Here is a 23,661-nt window from a genome sequence, read left to right as displayed (position 1 = left end):
ACATATGAAGAGGAGAAATAGGCCTACTTCAATGGGAAAATTATGAAATTTAACAGAGCAATGGGGATCATTAAACGAACCTGGGCACAGAAACACACGCGCACTATAATTTACGAAACATTGACCAGATATATATTATGTTATGGCAGTGAGGTCTGGATATTTCATAGTACTAATATACAGAGATTAACTGCGGCAGAAATGAAATATACTATGAGACGTACATTATGATACACAAGAATGGACCTCATGAGAAACTGTCACATTATGAAGGAACTACAGATTGAACCAATCGTAGATTACTTACTTACAAAATTATAGGTAAAATTGGAAATGTAAACAGAATGCCTCTATCTGGAATTCCACGGCAAATGTTGAATTATCGTCCACTTAGCAAGAGATCCTTGGACAGTCCGTTAAAACATTGGCAAGAGACCGTAAAGGACTAGGATACTAGGTCCAATACATGGAAGAATGATGATGATGATGATCATGATTATTATTATTATTATTATTATTATTATTATTTTGGTTAATAGCAAAGGTGTATTTCAGGTCTGGTCGGCCCTGGCTATTTTTCGAGGCGGGTGGCGCCAGGGCACTTCTCTGGTTTTCATATTACAGTCAAATTTTGCATTTATAAAAAGTAATATTTTAATTCATATTTAAATAATTTCATAGTGAGTTCCCCAGATCCAATAAACTCTTTATTAAATTCGAACTCATATATTTTCGTCTGACATTCCTTAAGTATTCCTGCTGACATGATGATGATAATGATGATGGTGGTAGTGGTGGAGGTGAATAAGAAGAAAAAAAAGAAGACGGCGACGACGAAAACAGCTACTGCTAATATTACTACCGAACTTCCAAAGCCAGGGCATGTTTCTCGTTAGAAATATACCACTGGTTAATAAGTTATGCATAGGCCTACTGTATGTAATACCCTACTCATTTGATATAAGTCTGTTTGTGTCAGCGGATTTTTCTGGAACTAACTCACGTTATTCATAACAGCATATGATCGCCATAGAAACACACTGCTGGAAACCTCTTCAGAAAAATGCACTCGTAAGTCTATATCAAATGACTAATACGAATGTAAATATACTTCGGTATAAGATTTTAGGCATGTCTACGTATACGTATAGTATACACACACACACACACACACACACACGTGAAAATACATACTTCGTTTAGTACTATTCCTTGCTGTTCAGAACTATAGGTGGTCTACCTTGTGTAAAGAAGAACTTCAGATGAAATCGTTAATGTCAATTTTATGGTAAAATAATAGTTACTTAATCTTATTCTTCTTAAGAGTTCAAACTACTAGGCTGCAGGGGAACAACTTACAAAACTCCGTTGGTCTGCACATGCGTCAATCTTAAAGAGTGACACAATATACTATTCACCTCCTCCTTTCTAATTGTCAGCTAATAGTAGCGCGTACTGATAACAGTGATGCGTCAGATGACTTGTCAATCTGTAGCGACAATGGTTCAGATTGATGGAGGAAAACTCCAGACTCCGCCTCCAGCACAGTGGTAAGGTTTAGTAACCTCCTACAACGGAGTTTTGCCAGTTGTAGGCCTATAATAGTCTTGCTGTAACTTAGGTTCTTAATTAAAGAAAGTTACATGAAGTTACGTACAGCACATGAGAAGAAAACGTCACAATCATAAACACTAAAGATATGAGACTACACGACATCTTAGAGCTGACCGAAAAATTACAGGGATTCTGAAAACATGAATTTATAAAAATATGAGCATTGATTAATTTCGTTATATCGCGATATTCTGTGGACTATACATCGTAATGAAATATTAGATAATGTTATTTGGCCAATTACGAAATGTACATAGAAGAAATGTGATGGTCGATGGTTTCCTACAGCAAAGAAATTGCTCACGGCCGACCTTTCTCTCGGACATCCTTCTGATAAGCCAGCGCTTATTGTTGCAGTTGACAGCGTCCATCTTATCGGCGACATCTTCATCGCCATTAAACAACTAGTTTCAATGCAACAAATGCTAACTCATGCAGCACTATCAGCAATGCACACATCTCCTCACGTCTTTCTAGCAAATATGCGCTGAGTATTTGCTCTTCTTTCACCAGACATGTTTAATGCTGGTCTGGCGGTGTAAAGAATTTTATTTCTGACATGATGATACCTGTGAGGAGTTCACTGCCCCGTGACAAGAACTAGCGGGAAATTTTGGTGTAGAGGCGGATTTTGACTGAGAAGAAAGAGGAAAGGCCTTCAAATATGCCAATTTTGTCTATTGCCCTTTTAGTTTTTTTAGTTAAAAATAGGTCTTTCATAGTGTGTAAATAAGATGTGAAAGTAGACGTTAATGAAATGTTATAAATTCAAATAGCAACAGAACGAAATTCTTGAAACAGTGAAATTACTTTCGTTGTCTTGAAACTTTGTTAATCTGAACAAATACATTAGCTACAGTAATAAAAACACTGTACAGTAGGGTATAGGTTTTTAGGAGTAAAATGTCATATAAATTTTGAATTTATCTCAGGTATATAATTATGTTTCAGTGAATTACTATATCCTGGTATTTTTTTTTAATTTCAGTCCTATTTATTTTCTTAAACTAATTTCGAATTTAAGTTGTTACAGCATTAATATTTCTAAATATAAAAAATAAAAATTGTGCATAAATTAGGAAAAAAAAAATGATCAAATTTCACCATCCTCTCCCTTAAGTATTTTAACAACAAAACCTTAAGTGTAGGGAAACATCACCCTTCGTTGCAAAGTCGAAAGTACAACGATGTATTTAAAAGGCACTCCACTGTACAATATACCCTAATTTATGTTTTTAAATTTATTTCAATCCGGAAGAATTTGTGTGGCAAAGGAGCGTTCCACGGCTGAAACGAATATGCCGCTTGCGTACACTCCAAGTTGAAGTGACAAACTCCATAAAGAGTTATACATCATAATAAAATATTATTAGTAGCTTCATATTAGCGAAAGTATTGATGACGACTCATCAGTTATCTCAACATTATTTTAGTATAGAGCTCAATGCGACTCATCACTGCTCTGCGACTCATAGGTAAATGCTGTCCCCTTTCGGAGCTCAAGGAAACTACTTAGCCATTATTCCTACCATGCTGCTCTCTGTGAGGGTGCGTAGGAATCATAAGTTCAATACCTGAACGCATAAAACATCACTATCAGAGAATGGCGGAATGTTTAAATGTTTTGCCTAAGTATTTTGCTAGCAATCTAGTTCTGTAATTTGTTTGTGTACTGGCGTTGCTTATTATTGTATTTAAACTTTATTGCATAAAAATGTTCTTAGTTTTAATACTGGCTGAAGGATGGCAGAATCTCAAACATTCAGAGAAGAGAATTCACAATCCAGCAATGCAAATCTTGGTAGAATAATCCCTAGAATCAGAATCTGATCAGTGATAACATAACTGATAGTTTCATATAGGATTTTATATTATTAAAACGTAGCCTATCTACGAAAAAGAATAATGATATAGGAATCGTTACTTGTTAAAAGGGCGTAAGTCCAAAAATAAAAATTATGTTATGTTGTATTTTAACCATTTGTACTGTGTTTTTTTTAAACCTATTTCAACATAAATTGATGCAGCTATGGTAAACAAATGAATTGTGAAAAAAAATATTTGAATTTAATGTCAAGGTGTATAGCTGTGATTTTGATTGGAAAATAATCGCAGACTCAAAAAAAAAAAAAAATATATATATATATATATATATATATATATATATATATATATGTAGCAATTTCGTAGTACACGCCAGAGCCATAGTAACGCTGCAACAATTAATCATTTATAAAATAGCGACTCCTAGCGAGCGTGCCCATGTTGTTTGGTGATATGAAGAGATAACATCAATTATTCAAGTGCAAAGACACTTCCGTCGTGAGTACAATAAGGACTCGTCGACATTTATTACTTTCAAGGAGTGTTATAGTTTTTTTTTTTGCCAAGGGCAGAGTGTTGAAAGGACACGGAGGCGGGAATCCCGGTATCCAGGAAGAGGCTATTGAAAATGTGCGGAGATCGTTTGAGAGAAGTCCAAAGACGTCAATCAGAAAAGCAGCGAGAGAACTTGGAATGAAACGGTCAACAAAATTATTCACCAATGATTACGTTTTCACGCCTAAAAGGCACAAGATTCAGCAGAAATCAAAAGCGACGACCGACCAAAGCGAGAATCATTGCAATCGATATATTGGATTGCATTGCTGATGACGAAAACTTTTTATCGCCCATAATGTTTTCAGACAAGCCCACCTTTCAACTTTCAGGAAAAGCCAATCGTCACAAGTGCGAATTTGGGGTCCAAAACTCTCAATATAGTCCAAGAACATGTGAGTGGTAGTCCAAAAATTATTATTTAGTGTGGTCTTCTAGACAATCAATAATCATTTCCATGCATACTATTATTTGTATACAATTTTTCCCTTCAACTGTGTTTGTTTAAAATCTTGAAGGTTTATGTTGACACCTGTACCACCACACAAATCATGTCTCACAAGAAACTACCAGTGAGCTTATATCGAAACCTATTTTGAAATTTCGCTGACAAAATAGACATCTTGTAAGAATGGTACACACCAAAATTCAGCTGGGAGTTTCAACTGCAAGGTCCTGAGATCGAAGCTGCAATATCACCTGATAAACCGGTAATGAAGTAGCAATTGAGTATCCTTCTTCAGCAAACTCCTTGCTGTGATATTGCCGGGTGGCTGTACAAGGGCACACAAACCCATCTTTAAACTCCATGCCTTTTCCTAGTGTTTTAATAGGAATTTCTATCTCGATATCGGGAACTTGAAGATTGATCTCGCAGTTAATTTTTGGTGTAGGTATAGATTTTCTATAAGGTGTAGATACTGTCAGCGAAATTTCAATGTAGGTTTTCATATGAACTCGCTGACAGTTCCCTTGTTAATCAAAATAATATAGGCCTATACTTAACGTAATTGAAATATAAATGTAGTTGAAAAGTTACATTATAATTTAGAGACAAGCCTAGAATCAATAACTAAAAATGAATAAAAACAATTTAACCCTAATACCATCTTTTACAGCGGAATTATAGTTTACTCCGACAGATATTACAAAACTCACTTCAGTCTCTCAAGAGTGCTATTATGAAACAAGAGCCATTACACACTATAAATCACGATGAATAATTTACAATTGCAAGTATACGTCTAAGTAATATAAATGTAAGTAATGCAGTAACTACGCATGCTACCTGCTGTTATTGTGAAACTTCCTGTTGGAAACATTTTTGACCATAATCGAATATTTTTAACTCAAAGAAAATTAGTTGTACTGTTGCTGAATGTGCTGAATATAATACATTAAGTAGAGTTGATTATGATATAGCATATTATATAGTACATTATCTTTATGTGTAAATTTTTAGTTTTATTATCCAGAATCACGTGAGACCAAGCACTTTCAAGTGGTAATTAAAACCTTCTTATAAGTGTAGAAGCATCAGTGTTAAAGACAGAATTAGAAAAATTAAATTTATTTGTTGAACATGTCCGACAAATGATATCCAAATGGTAACATCTGTAGATATCCAGTATTAATTTTATCTGGGTAAGTACGCTCCCAAACATTCGACGAAACATTTATCAGTTACTAAACATAAATCGCCATAGGCCTTATATTAAGATTTAATCTTATGCTAGGTTTACACGGCGACAGTTTAGAGCGAGAGAAGGTCTAAAGTATCAGGAGAGCTATCTAACGAAGTGTTTACACGGTGACAGAATATAGCTTCTCTAAACCCATTAGCGAGCTCTCATGAGATTTATAAAACTCTAAACTCTAATGTTACTCTCCGAACCGTTTACATGGTGCAGACAGTTTAGAGTGAGAGAAAGTTTTGAGAGCAGGCTGGTCAGTGCGTTTACAACTATGGCAGAAGCACAACGTATTGCGGCGGCTGTAGTGATTGCAATTTATTCTTCTGAAGAGAAGAAGGCAGAGGAGAAATAGATCTACGTGGGGAAAAACCTGGATATCTCGCCGGAACACGCATGGAGCTTACACGTGCCTTGTCAGTGAGTTAAGGATGGAAGATCCAATTCAGTTAAAAAATTTTCTGAGGATGTCATCATCAGAAATATAAAAATTAATAACTCGGCAAAACAGACATAACTATGAGGATTGCCATTATTATAAAGGAAAGGGCTGTTGGTCACATTACGCTTCCTAGCAACAGATTTGTACCCTAAACACATTATTTTATTGTTCTTAACAGAATGGATGATAATAATAATAATAATAATAATAATAATAATAAACACGGGAAAAGGGTAGACTACAGTGCTCATGTAAAATGTATTAAGTTTCTTTCATTGTGTCCAAAAAAGTATGGTGTATGAATTATGAAAGAAAAGGTATGAATTCTTTAAGATTGTTTGAACCAAAATGCAACACTGTTACAGTATTTAATCATAGTACTAATTTAGGCCCAAGAATATATAACAAATTTATATTTAAATATCCTAATCTTGTCAATTCTAATAGTTCTAGTATTAAATTAAAAAAGTTATGTATGGATTTTATAAAAATTGAAAAATTGTAAATTTAAATTTATATACTATAATTGCAAATTGTATTGTATAATTATTAATTATAATTGTATTGTATAATTATTAATTTCAATTCAGGAATCCGCCCCTGAGCACGAGCTCTACTCTTTCAGGGGCGAGCTAAAGTTTCTCTGTATATTTTATATTTTATGTTACAATTATTAGGAAAATAATAAAAATAAATAAAAAAAATAATAAAAATAAAAATATGAATAACGACCATTTATTTTAATATAATTGAGACGTAGAAGTTTTGAAATTACATCTATTGACCATAAAATATTGTACGAAGCATTTAATACGCAACGGTGAGTCCTTTAAATGCCCCAAATGTCAATGTCAGTAAGTGTTCTGCTACGAATATCTAGAACAGAACAGCGATCTGAATGGAGGAATTGGCGTCTGTACGTTTACACGGCGAGAGTTTAGAGAAGAGAGCTAGAGATTATAGCTGATTATAGCTCGTGCGGAACCTAGTGAAGCCTGGAGGGAGAGAGCAGTAATGTGGTGTGGAGTCGGCTATACCTCATTTTATTTCATGGAGTGCAGTTTCATAGAAAAGACTTTGCCGACAGACCTTCTACTGCCCCCTACTAATTGGTTGTCATAAATAAATGTCTTCCTTACTGTGACGGAAATCTTGTCTTCTCCTGTTAGTAACCAATCACAACCTTCGTTCAGAAGAATTGACAGGTTCCCGTCAAATCCACGTGGAGGCAGAGTTGTCGCATCTTTTCCGAATTCCAAGAATCCCGTCAGTTTCACTGCATAATTTCGAGAGTCACCAGGATTGTGGCAACTGTGCAATGTTGGGACGAGGGGACAGGATGGAATTGTCAGAGTTGTTTGTGTAGGAAGTCATAAATCTGTAAGTGGGTGTTCAAAGGAGCCACCGAACTGCACTCCTTGAAATAAAATAAGGTATACCGGCCAATGTTACAGTGGCGACATGCAAGCGAGACTGAACAAGCGTTACCCCCTCCACTCCTAACCGCCCGTAGAACTGGTTTTTGCCATCAAGGTCAAGCTTCACCATGTAAACGGTTTTGAGAGTAGGTATCTCGTTGACTCTAATTAGATTTTAGAGAGTCTAAATAGAGCGGCCTTGAAAACTGCTCTCGCCGTGTAAACACCCTGGACAGAGAACTCGCATATGCTCTCAACTCTCATTATAGCTACTCTGAATTATTCAACAGAGTTGAACTTTTTCATAAACTCTCGCGACGGAAGCAGTGTAAATGGCGGCCAAGAAACAATGGAGTGTCGAAGAGACGAAGACTGATTGAAGCATATGAATTGGAAAGTTGTTTGTGGAATATGTTTAACAATAATTACAAGAGTAAGGACCTGAGAAATCGGGCATTGTCAAAACTAGCTGAGACTGTTGAGGCGTCTGAATTTGGCTTTCAGTTTTGTTAATTTATTGTAATTTGGTCGTAATTTTTTAGTAAGGTCCATTGTTTTGCTTGTTAATTATTTTGTAGGTTTTATTCTTGCTTATTTATTTGCTGGAGGAGCTACAGCTGAAGCTCCATAACCTCCAGTAAGTACGAACTATTATTATTATTATTATTATTATTATTATTATTATTGCGCAATTACCACAATTCACTTGATGTGGAATATTTTCTATATTCCTTTAATACTGTTGATAATGCATAATATTTAATGATAATAACGCTCACCTAGCACATTACAAACAAATCACATAACTGGTACAGTGGGGTCAGTATCGGTATTTGTTAACAAAAATATAGTTATATGGGTAATTTAACGAAACGAAATAGGCACAACTATTACACTGCATTAGTAGAACCATTATAAAAACAGTATAATGAAAGAAGATGAACAATATTATATGAAAAATAATAATTTGTCTTACTTTAAACACTCGGTCTCTTTTGAGGAACTTAAACGCAATCAGTCATTTTCACCGCAAATTCTGCACACTTTTTTTGAACATTGGACATAAATTGGACTTTGGTTCTGGTAGCAAGGATATTTTTTTTCCTCTTTAATTTTTGGGGGCACAACGCACATCATCTTCTTCTTCTTCTTCCTCTTCTTCTTCTTCTTCTTCTTCTTCTTCTTCTTCTTCTCAAGAACTACTTCTTCAGCTGCATCCGTTGCCTCTCTTTCATCAGGAAGTCTGAAAATTGTCTTTATGCAGGGATCCTACAAAAGAACTTTCCGGTTTCGAACACATGTAATTTACGTACTATGAAACTGAGGTGCATGAAAATAGTACCAATGGAAAGAGAAACTCCAAACATTTAGTTCCGTAACTTAAAGATGTTCAATGTATCTCCCCCCCCCCTAGTAACACGGCACACATCAAGCCTATAGTCAAGTTCCGCGTAGATACGCGGATTTTCCGACCCCCAGATTCTGAGGTTATGTCTGTTCACCTTACCAGAAAGTTGAAAAGTGACGTCGTCAGAAAACACCACGGAACGAATAAATTCATCATCGTTTTCAATTAAAGTCTGCATAATTGTGCAAAAATTTCTTCGTAGCACTTTGTTATCTAGTTTTAGGGCTTGCAGCAACTGTAGTAGGTACGGATGAAATCGCAACCGTTTGCGAAGAATCGTGCCTTCAAATCCGTGTACCATTTATGGATTTTAGGACCCACCGGGTGAATCTGCACCAAACTTTGCTCGATAATGCCGTTGCACATTAATAACCGACTGATTCACATGAAAATTAAGCTTTTCTGTCCTCTATAGCAGCCATTTCCCCTCAACAATTAACAAATTTGTTTATATGCGCTATTATGAGGCAGTGTTATCAACTAGGAAAACAATGTTGCCACAACTAAACGTCTTGAGTTTCTCTTTCCATTGATGTATTTGCATGCGCCTCTGAGTCATAGAACGTAAATTACAAGTGTGCCGACTTGAGCTATAATTTGCACATTTTTGATCAAGACTATCAGCTCCGCTTTTCGTGCAATTGTAGTAGCCTATTCTATACGAATAAATAAATAATTCCTCACCCAACAATATTAGTAACGCAAGTGCTATGCGCGGTCAGGTTACACAACTGCTGACACCAGTGGCGGCTCCTGCATATTTCTTAAGAGGAGGAAAGAAATTAACAGCACTAAATGACACCTTCTTGAATGAAACATGCTACAAATTTGCCTACATGCATACATGTAAGATCAGGTAGTGTTGGGGTTGGCCTTCCCTTCTGTATAGCAATAATCTGTTCTTGTAAACTGAGTTTCCTAAATTGTCCAAAATGTATTATGATTTCACTCCCATTCACTGTTGAATAATTGCACAAATTAACAATTACAAGGAAATTCACAACCTCGTAGCATTTTTCGAGCACACTACAACATCACACGTGATGGAAGAGACTAGCTACTAACTCGTAACCTGAACCGTTTTACGGAAAAATGGAAATGGGAATGGGAAATAATCTGAGGAAAGCGTGAACACTGCACCCACGCACGTGGTCTGTATTGCCACATGTACATTTTACAAGTTCAGTATCACATATTTTTGAAGAATGTCAGTTCTTGTAAAGTCATACTATCATTATTGTTCAAAGCTGCCGGTGGCCGATTAATTTTTTATGTTAAAATGATTTAGTTTGGAGTACCTGCTTTCAGTTTCAAATATATTTGTACAAAACTGACAACTTGGCTGTTGCCCTGTCTAGTAAACAATGAATAGAAGTGAATTTCAGGGGCCAACTACGTAAAACTACTTCCTCTTTGTTTTACATAAACCCGACTTTAACTTTCAAATATCCACGAAAGTTTCAAACCATGAATAGTAGCCTATATAAAGTGCAATGAATAATATTTTTGATTTATAATTAAAAAAAAAAAGTTTACATGGTGTCTTTCATAGCGTTGCGTTAAAACTGTTTTTGTTGTGCCTCCTCCTAGATGTGTTATAGTCCGGTTGAATGCAACATCGTTAGGTGGCAGCGGTAGCGAGCTTGCTGCACGACCAGTCGGTTTCTGTTTCCCGCCCATGACTGGTTCAGAGGAGGATCTCCTCCCTCTCCGTTCATTTACTTGCTTTAAAACTCTGCTTCTTTCTCTGGCCGCTAGTGCGCTGTTGTCTATGTGTGTTAACTGCAGTAGAGGAGGAATGGAGTGCCTTTCCTCTACACAGACAATCTCGCATCTTTCTCACAGTTTTCTACGGCACATGAGCGCGCGTCGTTTAAAACACGATCAACCGAGTTTTTCTTATAGCTGTGAACTTAAAAATTATCGAATCTTCCTCGAATTTCAAGGCACATATTTTATTTGGTATTTACGTTCAAAAGAAGAAAATGTGAGGAGGACGTTCCTCCCTTCCCTCCCCCGAGGAACCGCCACTGGCTGACACACTGCTCAGAAGTTAGATAAGTGCATGTGTCATAAAAACGCAATGACCAGCCTATTCTTCTCTAAATGCTCTCTCTCATCACTTTCTCTCACTCTAAACTGTCTGCACCATGTAAACTGCCCAGAAAGTAACAGAGTTTAGAGCTATATAAATCTCATGAGAGCTCACTAATGGATTTAGAGAAGCTATATTCTGTCACCGTGTAAACACTCCGTTAGATAGCTCTCCTGATTCTTCAAAAATTCGCTCTGAACTGTCGCCGTATAAACGTAACATGATTATTACTTTAGTCCTGTATTTCAAGAGTTATGCGCCACCTTTTATAATCTCGTACGCAAGAGTTAATGAAAAACATCAACTTAGCTGAATAATTTAGAGTAGCTCTAATGAGAGCTGACAGTATATGCGAGTTCTCTATCCCGGGTGTTTACACGGCGAGAGCAGTTTTCAAGGCCGCTCTATTTAGACTCTCTATTTAGATATTAGAGTCAACGAGATACCTGCTCTCAAAACCGTTTACAGCTATAATCTCTAGCTCTCTTCTCTAAACTGTCGCCGTGTAAACGCAGCATTAAAAACCAAACTCTCGTGCCGCTTAATAACTTATCTGTTGAACTTGTAAATTAAGTTTTAATTGCAATTAGTTTATTACCCTCCGTACGATCAAATAAATGACAATTTGACAATGATATTCACTTATTACTCTAACTCTATAAGCTAGACACTTACTTCTTATGTAGGGATATTAAAATGAAATCTTAAATTTAATTTAGAATTCTAAAATTAATAATCGAAAGGTTTAATTTTGAACGATTCTGATATTATATTATACCTAGACCGCAGGAACCGACAAGATATTCCTGGATTCCAACTCATTCAAGTGTTCTATAGTGATAATATCCATATACAACAATGCTAAAATTTTCTCATTTTTCATAATTTCCCAGTGTTTTTCACTTTTAGTAAGTCGAATACTAGGCACTTCGATCCACGTAATAAAATCTAAAGAGTACTTTAAAATGAATATACCAAATATTTGCATAACAGCAATTTATTCTTTATTTCAGAACATATCTGATGCTGATGTGACAATACAGACGTTTTCCGACACCTTTGACAACTATTCCTCAAGAAGTAACGGTTGTAGTTCTATCTGGCAAGACATCTACGGTTAAACTGTCTGATTTGCTCTTCACCCCTAAAGCTTAAGCTCAAAGTCGACGCCGCTGGTAAAATCTTGATGTTGTTCAAAAATAAAAGAGCTTACTACTCGTACCTCTACCATAGAGCACTCCGCAGAATATCTCAAGAATGGATTTTTTTATAATAAAAGAAAAGAATTTGCTGATGCAGCCCAAAGGCTCTTAGACTGTAGGTAAGAATTTTGGAATTTTACTAAATAAACACTTAGGAAATTCAATTGATTTGCTTCTTTTCCTATTCAAAATATCGATGATCAGATGACCTATTAACTGCAATACAAAGCATAAATACTCCATGAAAGTTTTCTGTTATTCATTCGTCCTCATGTTCAATTATCTGACCCAACTTTCACTAATGACATATTTCAACAAGAACAAGAATTATTTAATTGACCACTATAGATAATATAGAACATATCACCACGAAACAATGGGATAACAAATTTGCCTTCTAATAAAACATACTGCATTCAACTTTCCCAAGAAAAACTTAACAAAGCTGTGCTAGAAAGAGTGGATGAAGAGAGAATAATGCCGAAAATAATCAAAAAGAGAAAAAGGAATTGGCTGGGTCACTCAAGACGGTCTGTTTTGGGACAGATACTATACACAGTTTATATTCAATACAGAATATAGGTCTTCGTGAACATTTTCGTATTCAGTATGTGATAATACTGTAATTAATACCAGGCTTCAATATTCACGAAGATTGTGTCAAACTGCAACATGCCATTGATTTAATAACACAATGTCCCACTAGATGAAGGCTGAAGATAAATGAAAAAAAATTTCAATTGACAGTTTTCACAAAATGCTTCCCTCGCTTAGAAGATAAAACTCTCCCTTCAAGATCAGATTATATCATTCAAGACTTCTGTAAAAAAAATCTCCGAATTCTCGATAGAAGAATGACTTTTAAGAAACTTAGGCTATAATTCAATTCATTTTTAAAGATATTGTATTGAGGCTAATTGTTCATTTCCCATATTTAATGGACTAAATCACTAAAACATTCTTTTTTTTATTGTGTTCAACATGCCATAAAAGTATATTGTATTTCTTAAAAAGAGCAAGAATCCAAATCAGATCTGGCATTGTAAAATAAACATCTTATAAAAAATGAAACAAAAAGAAAATAGATTATTTCTGCATCGAAACAACTTATGCAAAACAATGATACCTGAACAAAATGAGACTATCTGCCAATTTCACCACAACATTTCACTAGAAAAGTCTCCAATTAATAACTGTTAATTTTCTAACGTCCCTTGATGGAGATCAGACAGTACATCTCACTTGACGATATATGTCAAAGGAAGAACAATAATTGTTTGTATCCATCTGTAGTCTGATTAGTGTAATATGTAGGTAATCGACGATGTATGCGATGGAGGGGGAAAGGAAGTGAACATCCTATTCCATTATCTCCTGGCCTAGTTGCCTCGTAAGTTGTACCTTCTTGGTATCACTTGTGAGGTGACGTCATCTGAAGGAGAAATAGGAGTGACGCGAACTGGTATTCAGCAAGCACAGCGGGACAAGACAGTGCGATCGAATGAAAATAGTGAACATTAGATGGGAGCAATTCCGAAACAGGTGAAAGAACTAAGAACTAAATCGAAGCTGACGAGAAGTAGAGTAATGCAAGTAGGAAATAGTTCTGGAAGCAGTGGTGAAGGAAGAGGGGGAAAACAAGGTGAAAAAGCAGTAGGTATGACTAAAGGAAATGGTGTGGAGGGGAAACAAATCGTGAGAAAAGGCAACCAAGACCTAAATAAAGCAGCAATGTGGAAAATTTATCAATGAAAATTGCAAATACAGTAGTTAGAGATGTGAAGTGAGGGGAAATGTGTCATACACGAGGGGGTGGGTCAAGAATTAGAAGTATAGTATTTTTGGTATAATAATGAGTGAGGAGTAGGGTTAGTGGAAGAATTGATGACGGACAAGAAAAGACTAGTGGAAGAATTGCAATAATAAACTTAAAATGAGTAATGTCCTAAATGACTTGTATGAGAGGCATTGTAAAACGAGGAGACGGCACCGTATACTAATAATGTGAAGTGCCGCCTCACCAAAAGGTATGTTGCTTAAAGACAAATATATTCATTCATTCATTCATTTCATTAATTAATTAATTAATTAATTCATTCATTCATTCACTCTATTACACTATTTATTCACTCGTGAGTTCATGACAGTCACTCATTCGCTTGTTCACTCAAGAATTCATTCATTCTTTCATTCATAATATTTTACTCACTCATTGATTTATTAATCCACTCTTTCACTCTTAAATTATATTATACCTTTCTTATTTTAGGACGTTTCTAAATGAAAAATTTTAACCTAGATGCAGCGAAATGACTGCGTTATTAGCAATCGATACAATGAAACGTATTTTGACAGAGTTGGTCGTGGCCAATTTTGAAGATCTGTACTGGTAGGAAGAGAATCTGAGTAACACTACGAAAGACTGCCCAGAATAGGCGGTCTCGAGAAACGAATTCCTGATAATCTGAATATGTAACCAACCCCGTACCCTACACCATGGCTAGCCTTAGATAGGCTTACTCGTCTCTCTACCGCCTGAGACAAAGATAATGAATTGATACATGGTAGCGTGGGGGCGAGGTCATACGAATCAAATGATGCGAATTGGGGGCGTTAATCACAGAACACCGGTCAAGGGGAGAAGACCCCTGGAGGTCGGATTCAAGAGGGTGCCTCGCCCTCGAGGGTGGAATATATCCTGACGCAGGCATATTTCCATTCTGCCGGCTTGAATTTGAATAACATTTCGCTACTGCCAAGTTCCCCAAATTACCGGAAATTCTCTGCGTCGAGATTATTTGCAATGTAAATCAATTTTCTGCCGATTTCACACCTCGTAAACAGCGCGAGGGTCGCGATTCCCTGCAGTTCCGAGGGTGGCGCTGGGGTCGCACTCATCGATTTCTCTGCTTCGCTGGCTGGGATCACACGATCTCAGTGCCTTCGTTGTCTCATATTGTTGCATCAACAAAGAATGCGTCTTGAAGGGATACGCTATCTTCCTTTGGAAAAAGTCTGAAGAACCATACTTTTACGAGTATGGGGCACACGATTTTAAAATAGAAATATCACTTCAACACTTAGGCATTATATTCGGTGATAACAATAAACTAATATTATTGCCGAAGATGCCTAAGTTGCAAAGTGATATTCTTAAGGAACGAAAACAGCGGTCAATCAAGATTTACCAAGATTCATCTCAAGTTTACGTGTAGGAAAGTTTAGTTATGTGAATTATTTAAACCAAATTTAATTAGGCCTAAATATGCCTATTATTATGGTGGCTATGTCATGCAAGATGAACAGGGCTAAAATATTTCAAAATTAGTGGTGCCATACTTGCAGGACTTTCTGCTCAGCATCTAATTTTAATGCTGACGAACAATTACGTAACAATTCAGATAAACAAAATCTAAATACGTCTATATTGCACTGCATAGAAAACACAGTAGGATACGAAGTATTTGGAAATATTACAGTCCACACAGACTTCAGACAGTCTTTTTTAGAAAGCAGTTGACGAACGACTTTTATGAATAATAACGTAACCATGGAAGAGTTTTGAGTAATTACGACATAGCCTATACTCTTAGATGAATTGTGACTAATATACCGTGTCCCGCTTAGAGGGATCGAGAAATAAATGCTCACCACTTAAAACCAGATAAAGATATCATTGAGATTTACATCTGAAAAGATAGAGAAATTGTCCAAGTTTACGCAACAAAGATTAAAAATAGGTGTATGCGTAACTTTCGTTTGTTTGTTGCTAAAACAAGCCTGCCGCCATTTTGTAGAAGAACACGCCATAGTCAACATGTGGACACAACAGAAAGTTCAGTGTGTGCTTTGGCTAGCAAAAGAAAAAATCTATTACGCGAGTACAATGCCGTGTTCGTCGTACATGGATAGATGGATCGGAAGACGAGGATCCATTGCCTGGTCAACCAGGTCACTCGATCTGACCTCCTTGGACCTTTTTTTTTTCTGAAGCTTTGTGAAGGATGCTGTGAACCAAAGAGGAAGAGCTGACACTTTCGAGGAACTGAGGGAACACATCACAAATGCAGCTGCGCTAGTGACTCCACAAATGCTACAGAACACTTTGTGGGAGGTTGAATACCGTTGTTTAGATGTCTGCAGGTCAACTCAAGGTACACACATCGAATTGCATTGAGCATTCTCCGAAACTCGGAGAGCTTTTACATCAAGTTATGTAAAAATGTATGTTAATAAACCATTATTTACACTTGAAATTATCACTTATTTCTCGATCCCTCTAAGCTGGACACGGTGTATTTCGTTACATAGATCTCATTGTACTAACATAGGTACAGCTCAATAAAAATATTTTATAAGCAAACGTTCTGATGGGGGCAGTTAAAGAAGTTAATTTTTTTTCCACCATGTTAATAATGTCAAAAGAAGTGCTTATACAAATTTTGGCCACTCGACCGCAATTACGAGGCCGTCCAGAAAGTGATTTTCCCTGGGGCCGTTTATAGAAAAAAGCATAATTGCATAGAAATATTTATTGAAACAGATACAGCAATTGTTGCGCTATTTGTCAACATATCCCCCACTGGAATTGAGACATTTGTCATACCACAGGATCAATTTTTGTGTCGTAGAAGTCAGCCGCCTCAGATCGGAACCAGCGTTTGGCTGCGTCTGCACCTCTCTCTGTCGATCCCATGATATGAGAAATGTCTCAATTCCGATGGAAATTATGTTGAAAAATAGCTCAACAATTGCTGTGTTCGTTCCAATAAATTTGTTCAATGAAATTGTGTTTTTTTTTTCTGTTAGCTGACCCTGGCGAACTTATTTTTTTACGATCCTTGTAATTGCGGTCGAGTGGCCAAAATTTGTATAAGCACTTCTTTTGACATTATTAACATGGTGGAAGGAAATAATTTAACTTTTTTATCTGCCCCCATCAGAACGTTTGCTTGTTAGCTATCAAGTTAGGAGAATTTTTGTTACTTGCTTGCTGTTAGGGTTATCGTAATAACAATATTTTATCACAGATTGACACAATATATAGCCTACAAATATATGTAGGTCTACAGTGTGAGGCATTTAAAACTTCCATCTTAAATATCACCTATACTATTACTGATATCGACGAGCTGGTTTCTACTGCGTGAGATGAGCGACCCCGGGTTCAAATCCTTGTCAGGACAAGTTATCTGATCGAGGAGTTTTACGAGATTTACACTTCCCCTCTTTCACCATCAACTCCATTCCTTTCCCATATTTCGGGCTTACTCCGATGTAGAGTCGGCTGGGAGTCGCAACCGAAATTGGATACCGTGATAAGTGGTCATCAGTTGCTGGTGGTAGTACTATGTATGGTGGGCTCTTCTCTGGGGCTCATACAGTTCTCGTGGGACCTGACTGAGGGACCGCGGTGATGCCTATGCAGAAAGGTAAAGTAATTCTGCAGGGTGTAGGAGAGTTAGGGGGCTGCCGAAGAAGAATCTGTAGCGCTGGGGATCTTGGGATATGCACATCATTCCATTCCGGGTAATAACAATGGACCCTACCCAAGTGGTGTACGTACAAGGAAAATTCCCAGCCCGTGCCCCTCCAATCAAGGGGGAGTAACAGGCTAGATAGAATTTCTAATTTACCGGTACCTACAAGAAGGGAAATCATAACATGCAAATATATTTTCCAATTCTCTTTGGCTTCTTAGACTGGCCCTCCTTGCTGATATATTTTCCGAACACTTTAACACTTTGACTAGACTAGTAGCTTGCAAGTCCAAGATGTTAATATAATAAAGCCATAGATAAAATCTAACGATTTATAAAGAAACTTGATTTCTGAACGACATCACTAGACAAAAAGACATTTCATTCAATCATGAAAAATTTAGATACGTAACGTATAATACGACATAGGCCTACACTAAATTTGTTTTTGTGGACATCCAATTAAGTTAGCACAATTTTATTTTAAACAACAGCTTATTGAATATTTTCTGGAACAAAAATTAAAATATGCAAATCTGGCTTTCAGTTATTGCTCTCTGTGAAGCAGACTTGAATAATTTCAAGGGAAAAATTGTTCCAGGGCCGGGTATCGATCCCGGGACCCTTCGTTTAGCGCACGAATGCTCTACGACTGAGCTACCCAGGAGCTACACCCTACACCGTCTTAATTTAATAATATTAATATATACGTCACTGTAGGTACGTTAACAGAAAACCACAATTCAAGTCACACAGAGTTTGTGTGCAATCAAAGTTGGGTTTCTGGCGCTTTGTCGGCACGCTTGAGTTGTGTGGATATAAAGGGAAAAATTGGACGGTTCCGAGTGTAGTTCCTGGGTAGCTCAGTCGGTAAAGCATTCGTGCACTAAGCGAAGGGTCCGGGATCGATACCCGGACACGGAACAAATTTTCCCTCGAAATTTAAAAAAATTAAAATAATTCTGACAATCACAAATTGGGTACTGAATCCTTTTTTAGACAGTTGCATTCAACTGGCTGAAATTCCAAAACTTATTAAGAAAATACTCATTGTAATATGTACCTACTGACGGAATATAGAAACTGTAGCCTATTTTTTCGTAGAGGGTCGAACAATTTTGGATAAAAAAAATACAAGATCACCTCGAGCTTGCAAAATAAGCTCTTAAATGTTTGGTAGTATTTGCAACCTCATATTTATGTAGGCCTAACTAAGTTTCTCGTATATGATTACCAACGAAACAAAAGTCAGAAACCTTCTTGAACTTGTAAATGATATCACTGTGCCCTTATCGAATACATAGTCTAGATTTGAGATGCTATTTTCTGAAAAACAGGCACATCTAGCTATACTAGCATTAATTAATTATTACCAAAATAATTACCAAAATATATTTTTACTTAGGATATTCATCGTTGTTCATGTTCCTAAATGCAATATTAATTTATGTTAATAAGACGTTTTTGTTTTATTTTCTAAATCATCTCGCGACCCTATGAGCTCTTTAAACGATCCCACAGGGGTCGCGTCCCACACCTTGGGAACCACTGCTTTATATCCTAGATTTGTAAGCCCTTAATTCTATCAAAGACATCAATAACACAAGTAGTATAAGTAATAGTATGGGAGATATTTAAGGTGGCCTGGTAGTTTTAAATGCCTCACCCTGTGTGCGTGCGAGCGCGTGTGTGTGTGTATGTGTGTGTGTTTGTGTAATTGAGATAACAATAAAATCATTTCGAGACGAACCCAAAACGATTCTTTTGTTATAACACATAAATTTATTGTCACAATTCCACATTTTCTATATACAGTAATATGAGATTGCAAAAATCGGGTACAACTAGTCTACATAGATTAGGTCTACTGCTTAGCAGAAACTGCAGAGAACCAAACGTGGGACTTCACTTTTGCGACGATGTATCGGAAAGGAAATGAGCCTCTCCCCTTGTGGAGAGTTGTGTAATTTTGTAGCCACGTCGTCAGTGAAGTGGACGGGAGCATCGATTAAGTTGTTAAAAGTCGCCCGCCGAGCACACGAGGGCGGCAAGCGGCCTGCGAACCGCACGTAGAGCGCCAGACAAAGGCAGCCATTTTGTAGTGTGATTGAAGAGCACGTGTGATGGGGTAATTGAACACTCGTACCCATCCAGCGGAAACCACGTTATGAAGGGGCACACTTATGGAGGAAGTAAACGTAGAGCAAAAAAGTTTTTCTTTTTCAAGTTCTTATCGATCTGTGATAACTTTTTAACATGTAGGCTATTTTTTCACAAGGGTACAGACCTATGTGTGTAAATGAGTTGTGGATTTTCAAGTAAATAATAAATTGACAGAACATTAATTAGAATGTGCTTAATATTTCATAGTATAAAGGTCTACATCCTGAACCAAAAGGTGTTCAAATAGGACATTATACATGGTGTAATTTAGGCTATAGTGCCTATCTGTAATGTTAGTCACAGAGTCATGTTTTCTTTTTATTACAGGTTGATTATAAATATTGCAAGTATAAAGGCATGTTTAAATGAAAATCGATCTGTAGACTATGCAATTTTCTTTAATCTTATGAATATTCACTTGGACATGTCAGAGACATACAAATAACATTTTCTCTTAACGACGTGTTATTTATGTTGATTTAATCAATATAACTGCTTTTATAACACGAGGGCACTATCCCACAAGAGTATGGTAGACCTGTAATACATTACAAGTAAATTCATTTGTAATTTTTACACATTATGTGGATTGTGTTCCACAAAGTATAGTGTACAATTTTATTGTACTTTATTATTTCATAGACCCACTTACAAACACAAGTGAAATTATTACTGTTCTGTTTCACAAAAGTATTAATTTTAATACATATAGGCCTACATAATTATTATATTGGTCATTCGAAAATTATCGGTAACAATGCTTAGTATTCAGCTCCTCTAGCGGTGTTTAATGTAAACCGGTAATATGAGTTAGAGTGGTACTTGATGTGTGTTATCTGCAAGTTATAATGTCATCTCATTTAGGCCTATAATCCTACTCTATTTGCAGCAAATGTAATAACATACCTAAGACTGATGTCTGCAACTCCCTAAGAAATGTATAGAAGTGGTTAATTAACTTAACAGGTGGAACTGGGAAATTCTAGAGCATCTTCTTCCATATTATCCGGATATAATTCCCTGTAACTACGACCTTTTCCTAAGATGAAAGGACCACTGAGAGATTGTTTTATAAATAAACTATTGTAACAACTGTAGAGCAGTCAATTAGAAACTTGGAGAAAAGTGACGCTGTGAATGGTATCCGTTGCCTTCTAGAGGGGTAACGTAACAACTGTAGTACGTATGAGTGTTGTTATTAATTTTCGAATGGTCCATGTTACAATATTGAAGACCTAACATTCTAAATGTGCTAAGTGTCAATTTTTCAAATTCCCTTTTATTCAATCTAAGGGAGGAACATCCATATGAGATCTGGACCAGACCCGAACCTGAACCGAAATTCGAGATTAGCTTATATCACCCGAGCCCGACTCGAAACCGAAGAGTGGCGGATAAAGCTGAGGCCAGAGACCACAGAGATCAGGAACAGCTACGAGAGGTATCATTCAAGTAGGAGCATGAGACAAATACCGTTACGAAATACGAAGTGGAAATAAACAATAACTTACGATATCTGTAGTGTACGGTTCTGGATGGGTGGACATCTCATCGTGCATGCATTAAATCTTCGTATTATTTATTTAATCAGTACAGCTGTCAAAAGAAAAGTGGCCGCACTCATGAACAGCGAATATTTTCTAAGTCCACTTCGGATAACGGTGATGTTACATGATGCTTGCGCGTATAGAAGCAGTTTCGGAACTAAGATGTTTACGCAGGAGTCATTCATATCTGCGTCTCGTAGAGCAACGGTAATGTGTTCGCTTAATGATTCGTATGTTGTGAGTTAGAGCCTAACGCAAGTTATCATTTTATTTTGTTACCGTTCCTTAGCGATGTAAATAATATTCAAGTTATTATTTATATTCTGTTATCGTTCTTCAGCGTTATAAATAATAGGCCTGTTCAAGTTATCAATTACATTCTGTTATCGTTCTTTCGCGATATAAATAATATTCAAGTTATTATTTATAATCTGTTATCGTTCTTCAGCGTTATAAATAATATTCAAGTTACCATTTATATTCTGTTATCGTTCTTCAGCGTTATAAATAATAGGCCTATTCAAGTTATCAATTACATTCTATTATCGTTCTTTAGCGATATAAATAATATTCAAGTTATCATTTATATTCTGTTATCGTTCTTTAGCTATATAAGTAATATAAATTCAATGTTAGATTTGAAACAATACAATTGCATAATAGTAGTGTTAGTTTTTTTCTTTTTATATATTATTATATTATACTATCCTGTAACACAATAAAATGAAAAGATGTGACGAAGATTTGAACATGAGTCGTTGATATTTAAGTGCCGACGTTCTTCCGACTGAGCTGCGGAGGGACAAGCAAAGAAATATATGCGGAAAAATTGTCCCAGTCCCCCATCAAGACGTCCAGATGATTGTGGAACCTCGACCAGGATTCTCTCCGTGACTGAGAACTGAAAATTCTAGTTGATTCCAAGCCCAGTCGGCTGCAAGATGTGATCGAGATAGAAGGAAGTTGGACTATATATTGAATCGTGGCTTTTTGTTTTGTTTTTTGAACTTTTAATTATATGAATTTTCTAAGATAGACGTCAGTAAATTTGTTTTGTTTAAGCCACGAAAGACAGTTTTGTTGAGAAAATAATCTTCCTTTCTTTCCATCTGCAGCATAATGTCGTAATAAATAATGCTAAAGTCATGGCATAATACATTCGTGAACCTGATGTTAATTACTAAAACAGTCATAAAAGAGATAGGAGCAATTATATTGTCTTGCTCTCTCTTAAAAAAATAAAACACAAAAAGCATGGGGTTGTGTTCGAACGCATGTTCTCACGAGCGCCAGCCAGAAACGCTACCATTACGTTGCAACATTAATACGGAAAATGCTTTAATTAAAACTGTAGGTATCAGGCAACGTGGTCCAAAAACATGTAACATCGCCTATCTCCGAATTGTAGCGGAGATACCCGAAGAAAACTTAGTTTCTGGAGAGCGGCCACTTTTTCTTTTGAAAGCTGTACACAATTCAGGGAAAAAATTGCATTTTTTAAAGGCCCGAGCCCGGCCCGAAGCTGACAAGCAAAAGTGAATTTTATTTCAACCCGAGCCCGGACCACGGGCCTAGCCCAGCGGGCTTGAGCTGAGCCCGCGCAGGGCTCTACTTTGTAGGCCTACGGCTTTTTATGCCTAACATTCAAACAGCTGTATCTCTACATTCATTAAAAATTAGACACATGTCTATATGAATTTTTTTTTATTCGGAATAGTCCATATTATCACTTCCTAAAAAAATTACTATTCCTTCTTAAACACTTTGTATATCACATTAATGAGGAATAAGCACTGTTTTATACGCATTATAGCCTACTCTTACCTCGTAATTAAGAAGCTAAAAGACATGGCATTACCGTGATATCACCTAGAATGATCACCTAGTTACTATGTGAATTGACTCACCGTCCGATGAAGTGCTTCCGCCGTCGAGGATTTCGAGGTAGTGCGCCTTGCACAGCACGCGGTCCTCGTGCAGCGCGAACTCTTCGCCCGTGCTCAGTTGGCGCTTGCACGAGTCACAGGCGAAGCAGGCCAGGTGGTACACGTGGTCGCGAGCCTTCCGCACCCAGTCGCTGGCAGAGATTCCGCGGCAACACTTGGAGCACTTGGCGCCGAAACTTCTGCGCCAAAACAAACTGCTGTCAACTGGCGCAAAACAAATTGGCATTGCTTCTAAACAATTTAACTTCAAATAACTTGTACAAACTGATACAGATA

General features: G+C 36.8%; 1 protein-coding gene across 3 annotated transcripts in view; it reads right to left on the bottom strand.

Annotated features, from left to right (window-relative positions):
* Awh (LIM/homeobox protein arrowhead) overlaps window positions 1-23,661 on the bottom strand; it is a 295,276-nt gene that overhangs the window by 22,078 nt on the left and 249,537 nt on the right. For 2 of the 3 annotated variants that reach the window (XM_069818328.1, XM_069818330.1), the window contains exon 3: window positions 23,347-23,564. In XM_069818328.1, coding sequence (XP_069674429.1) covers window positions 23,347-23,564 — 218 coding nt within the window. The remainder of the gene's footprint in view (window positions 1-23,346; window positions 23,565-23,661) is intronic. The other variant, XM_069818329.1, reaches the window with a different exon arrangement.

The sequence above is a fragment of the Periplaneta americana genome, chromosome 2 (assembly GCF_040183065.1).
Source record: "Periplaneta americana isolate PAMFEO1 chromosome 2, P.americana_PAMFEO1_priV1, whole genome shotgun sequence".
Taxonomy (NCBI): Eukaryota; Metazoa; Arthropoda; class Insecta; order Blattodea; family Blattidae; genus Periplaneta; species Periplaneta americana.
Note: the sequence above shows the minus strand (reverse complement) of the source record. Positions and strands in the feature narration are given on the sequence as shown.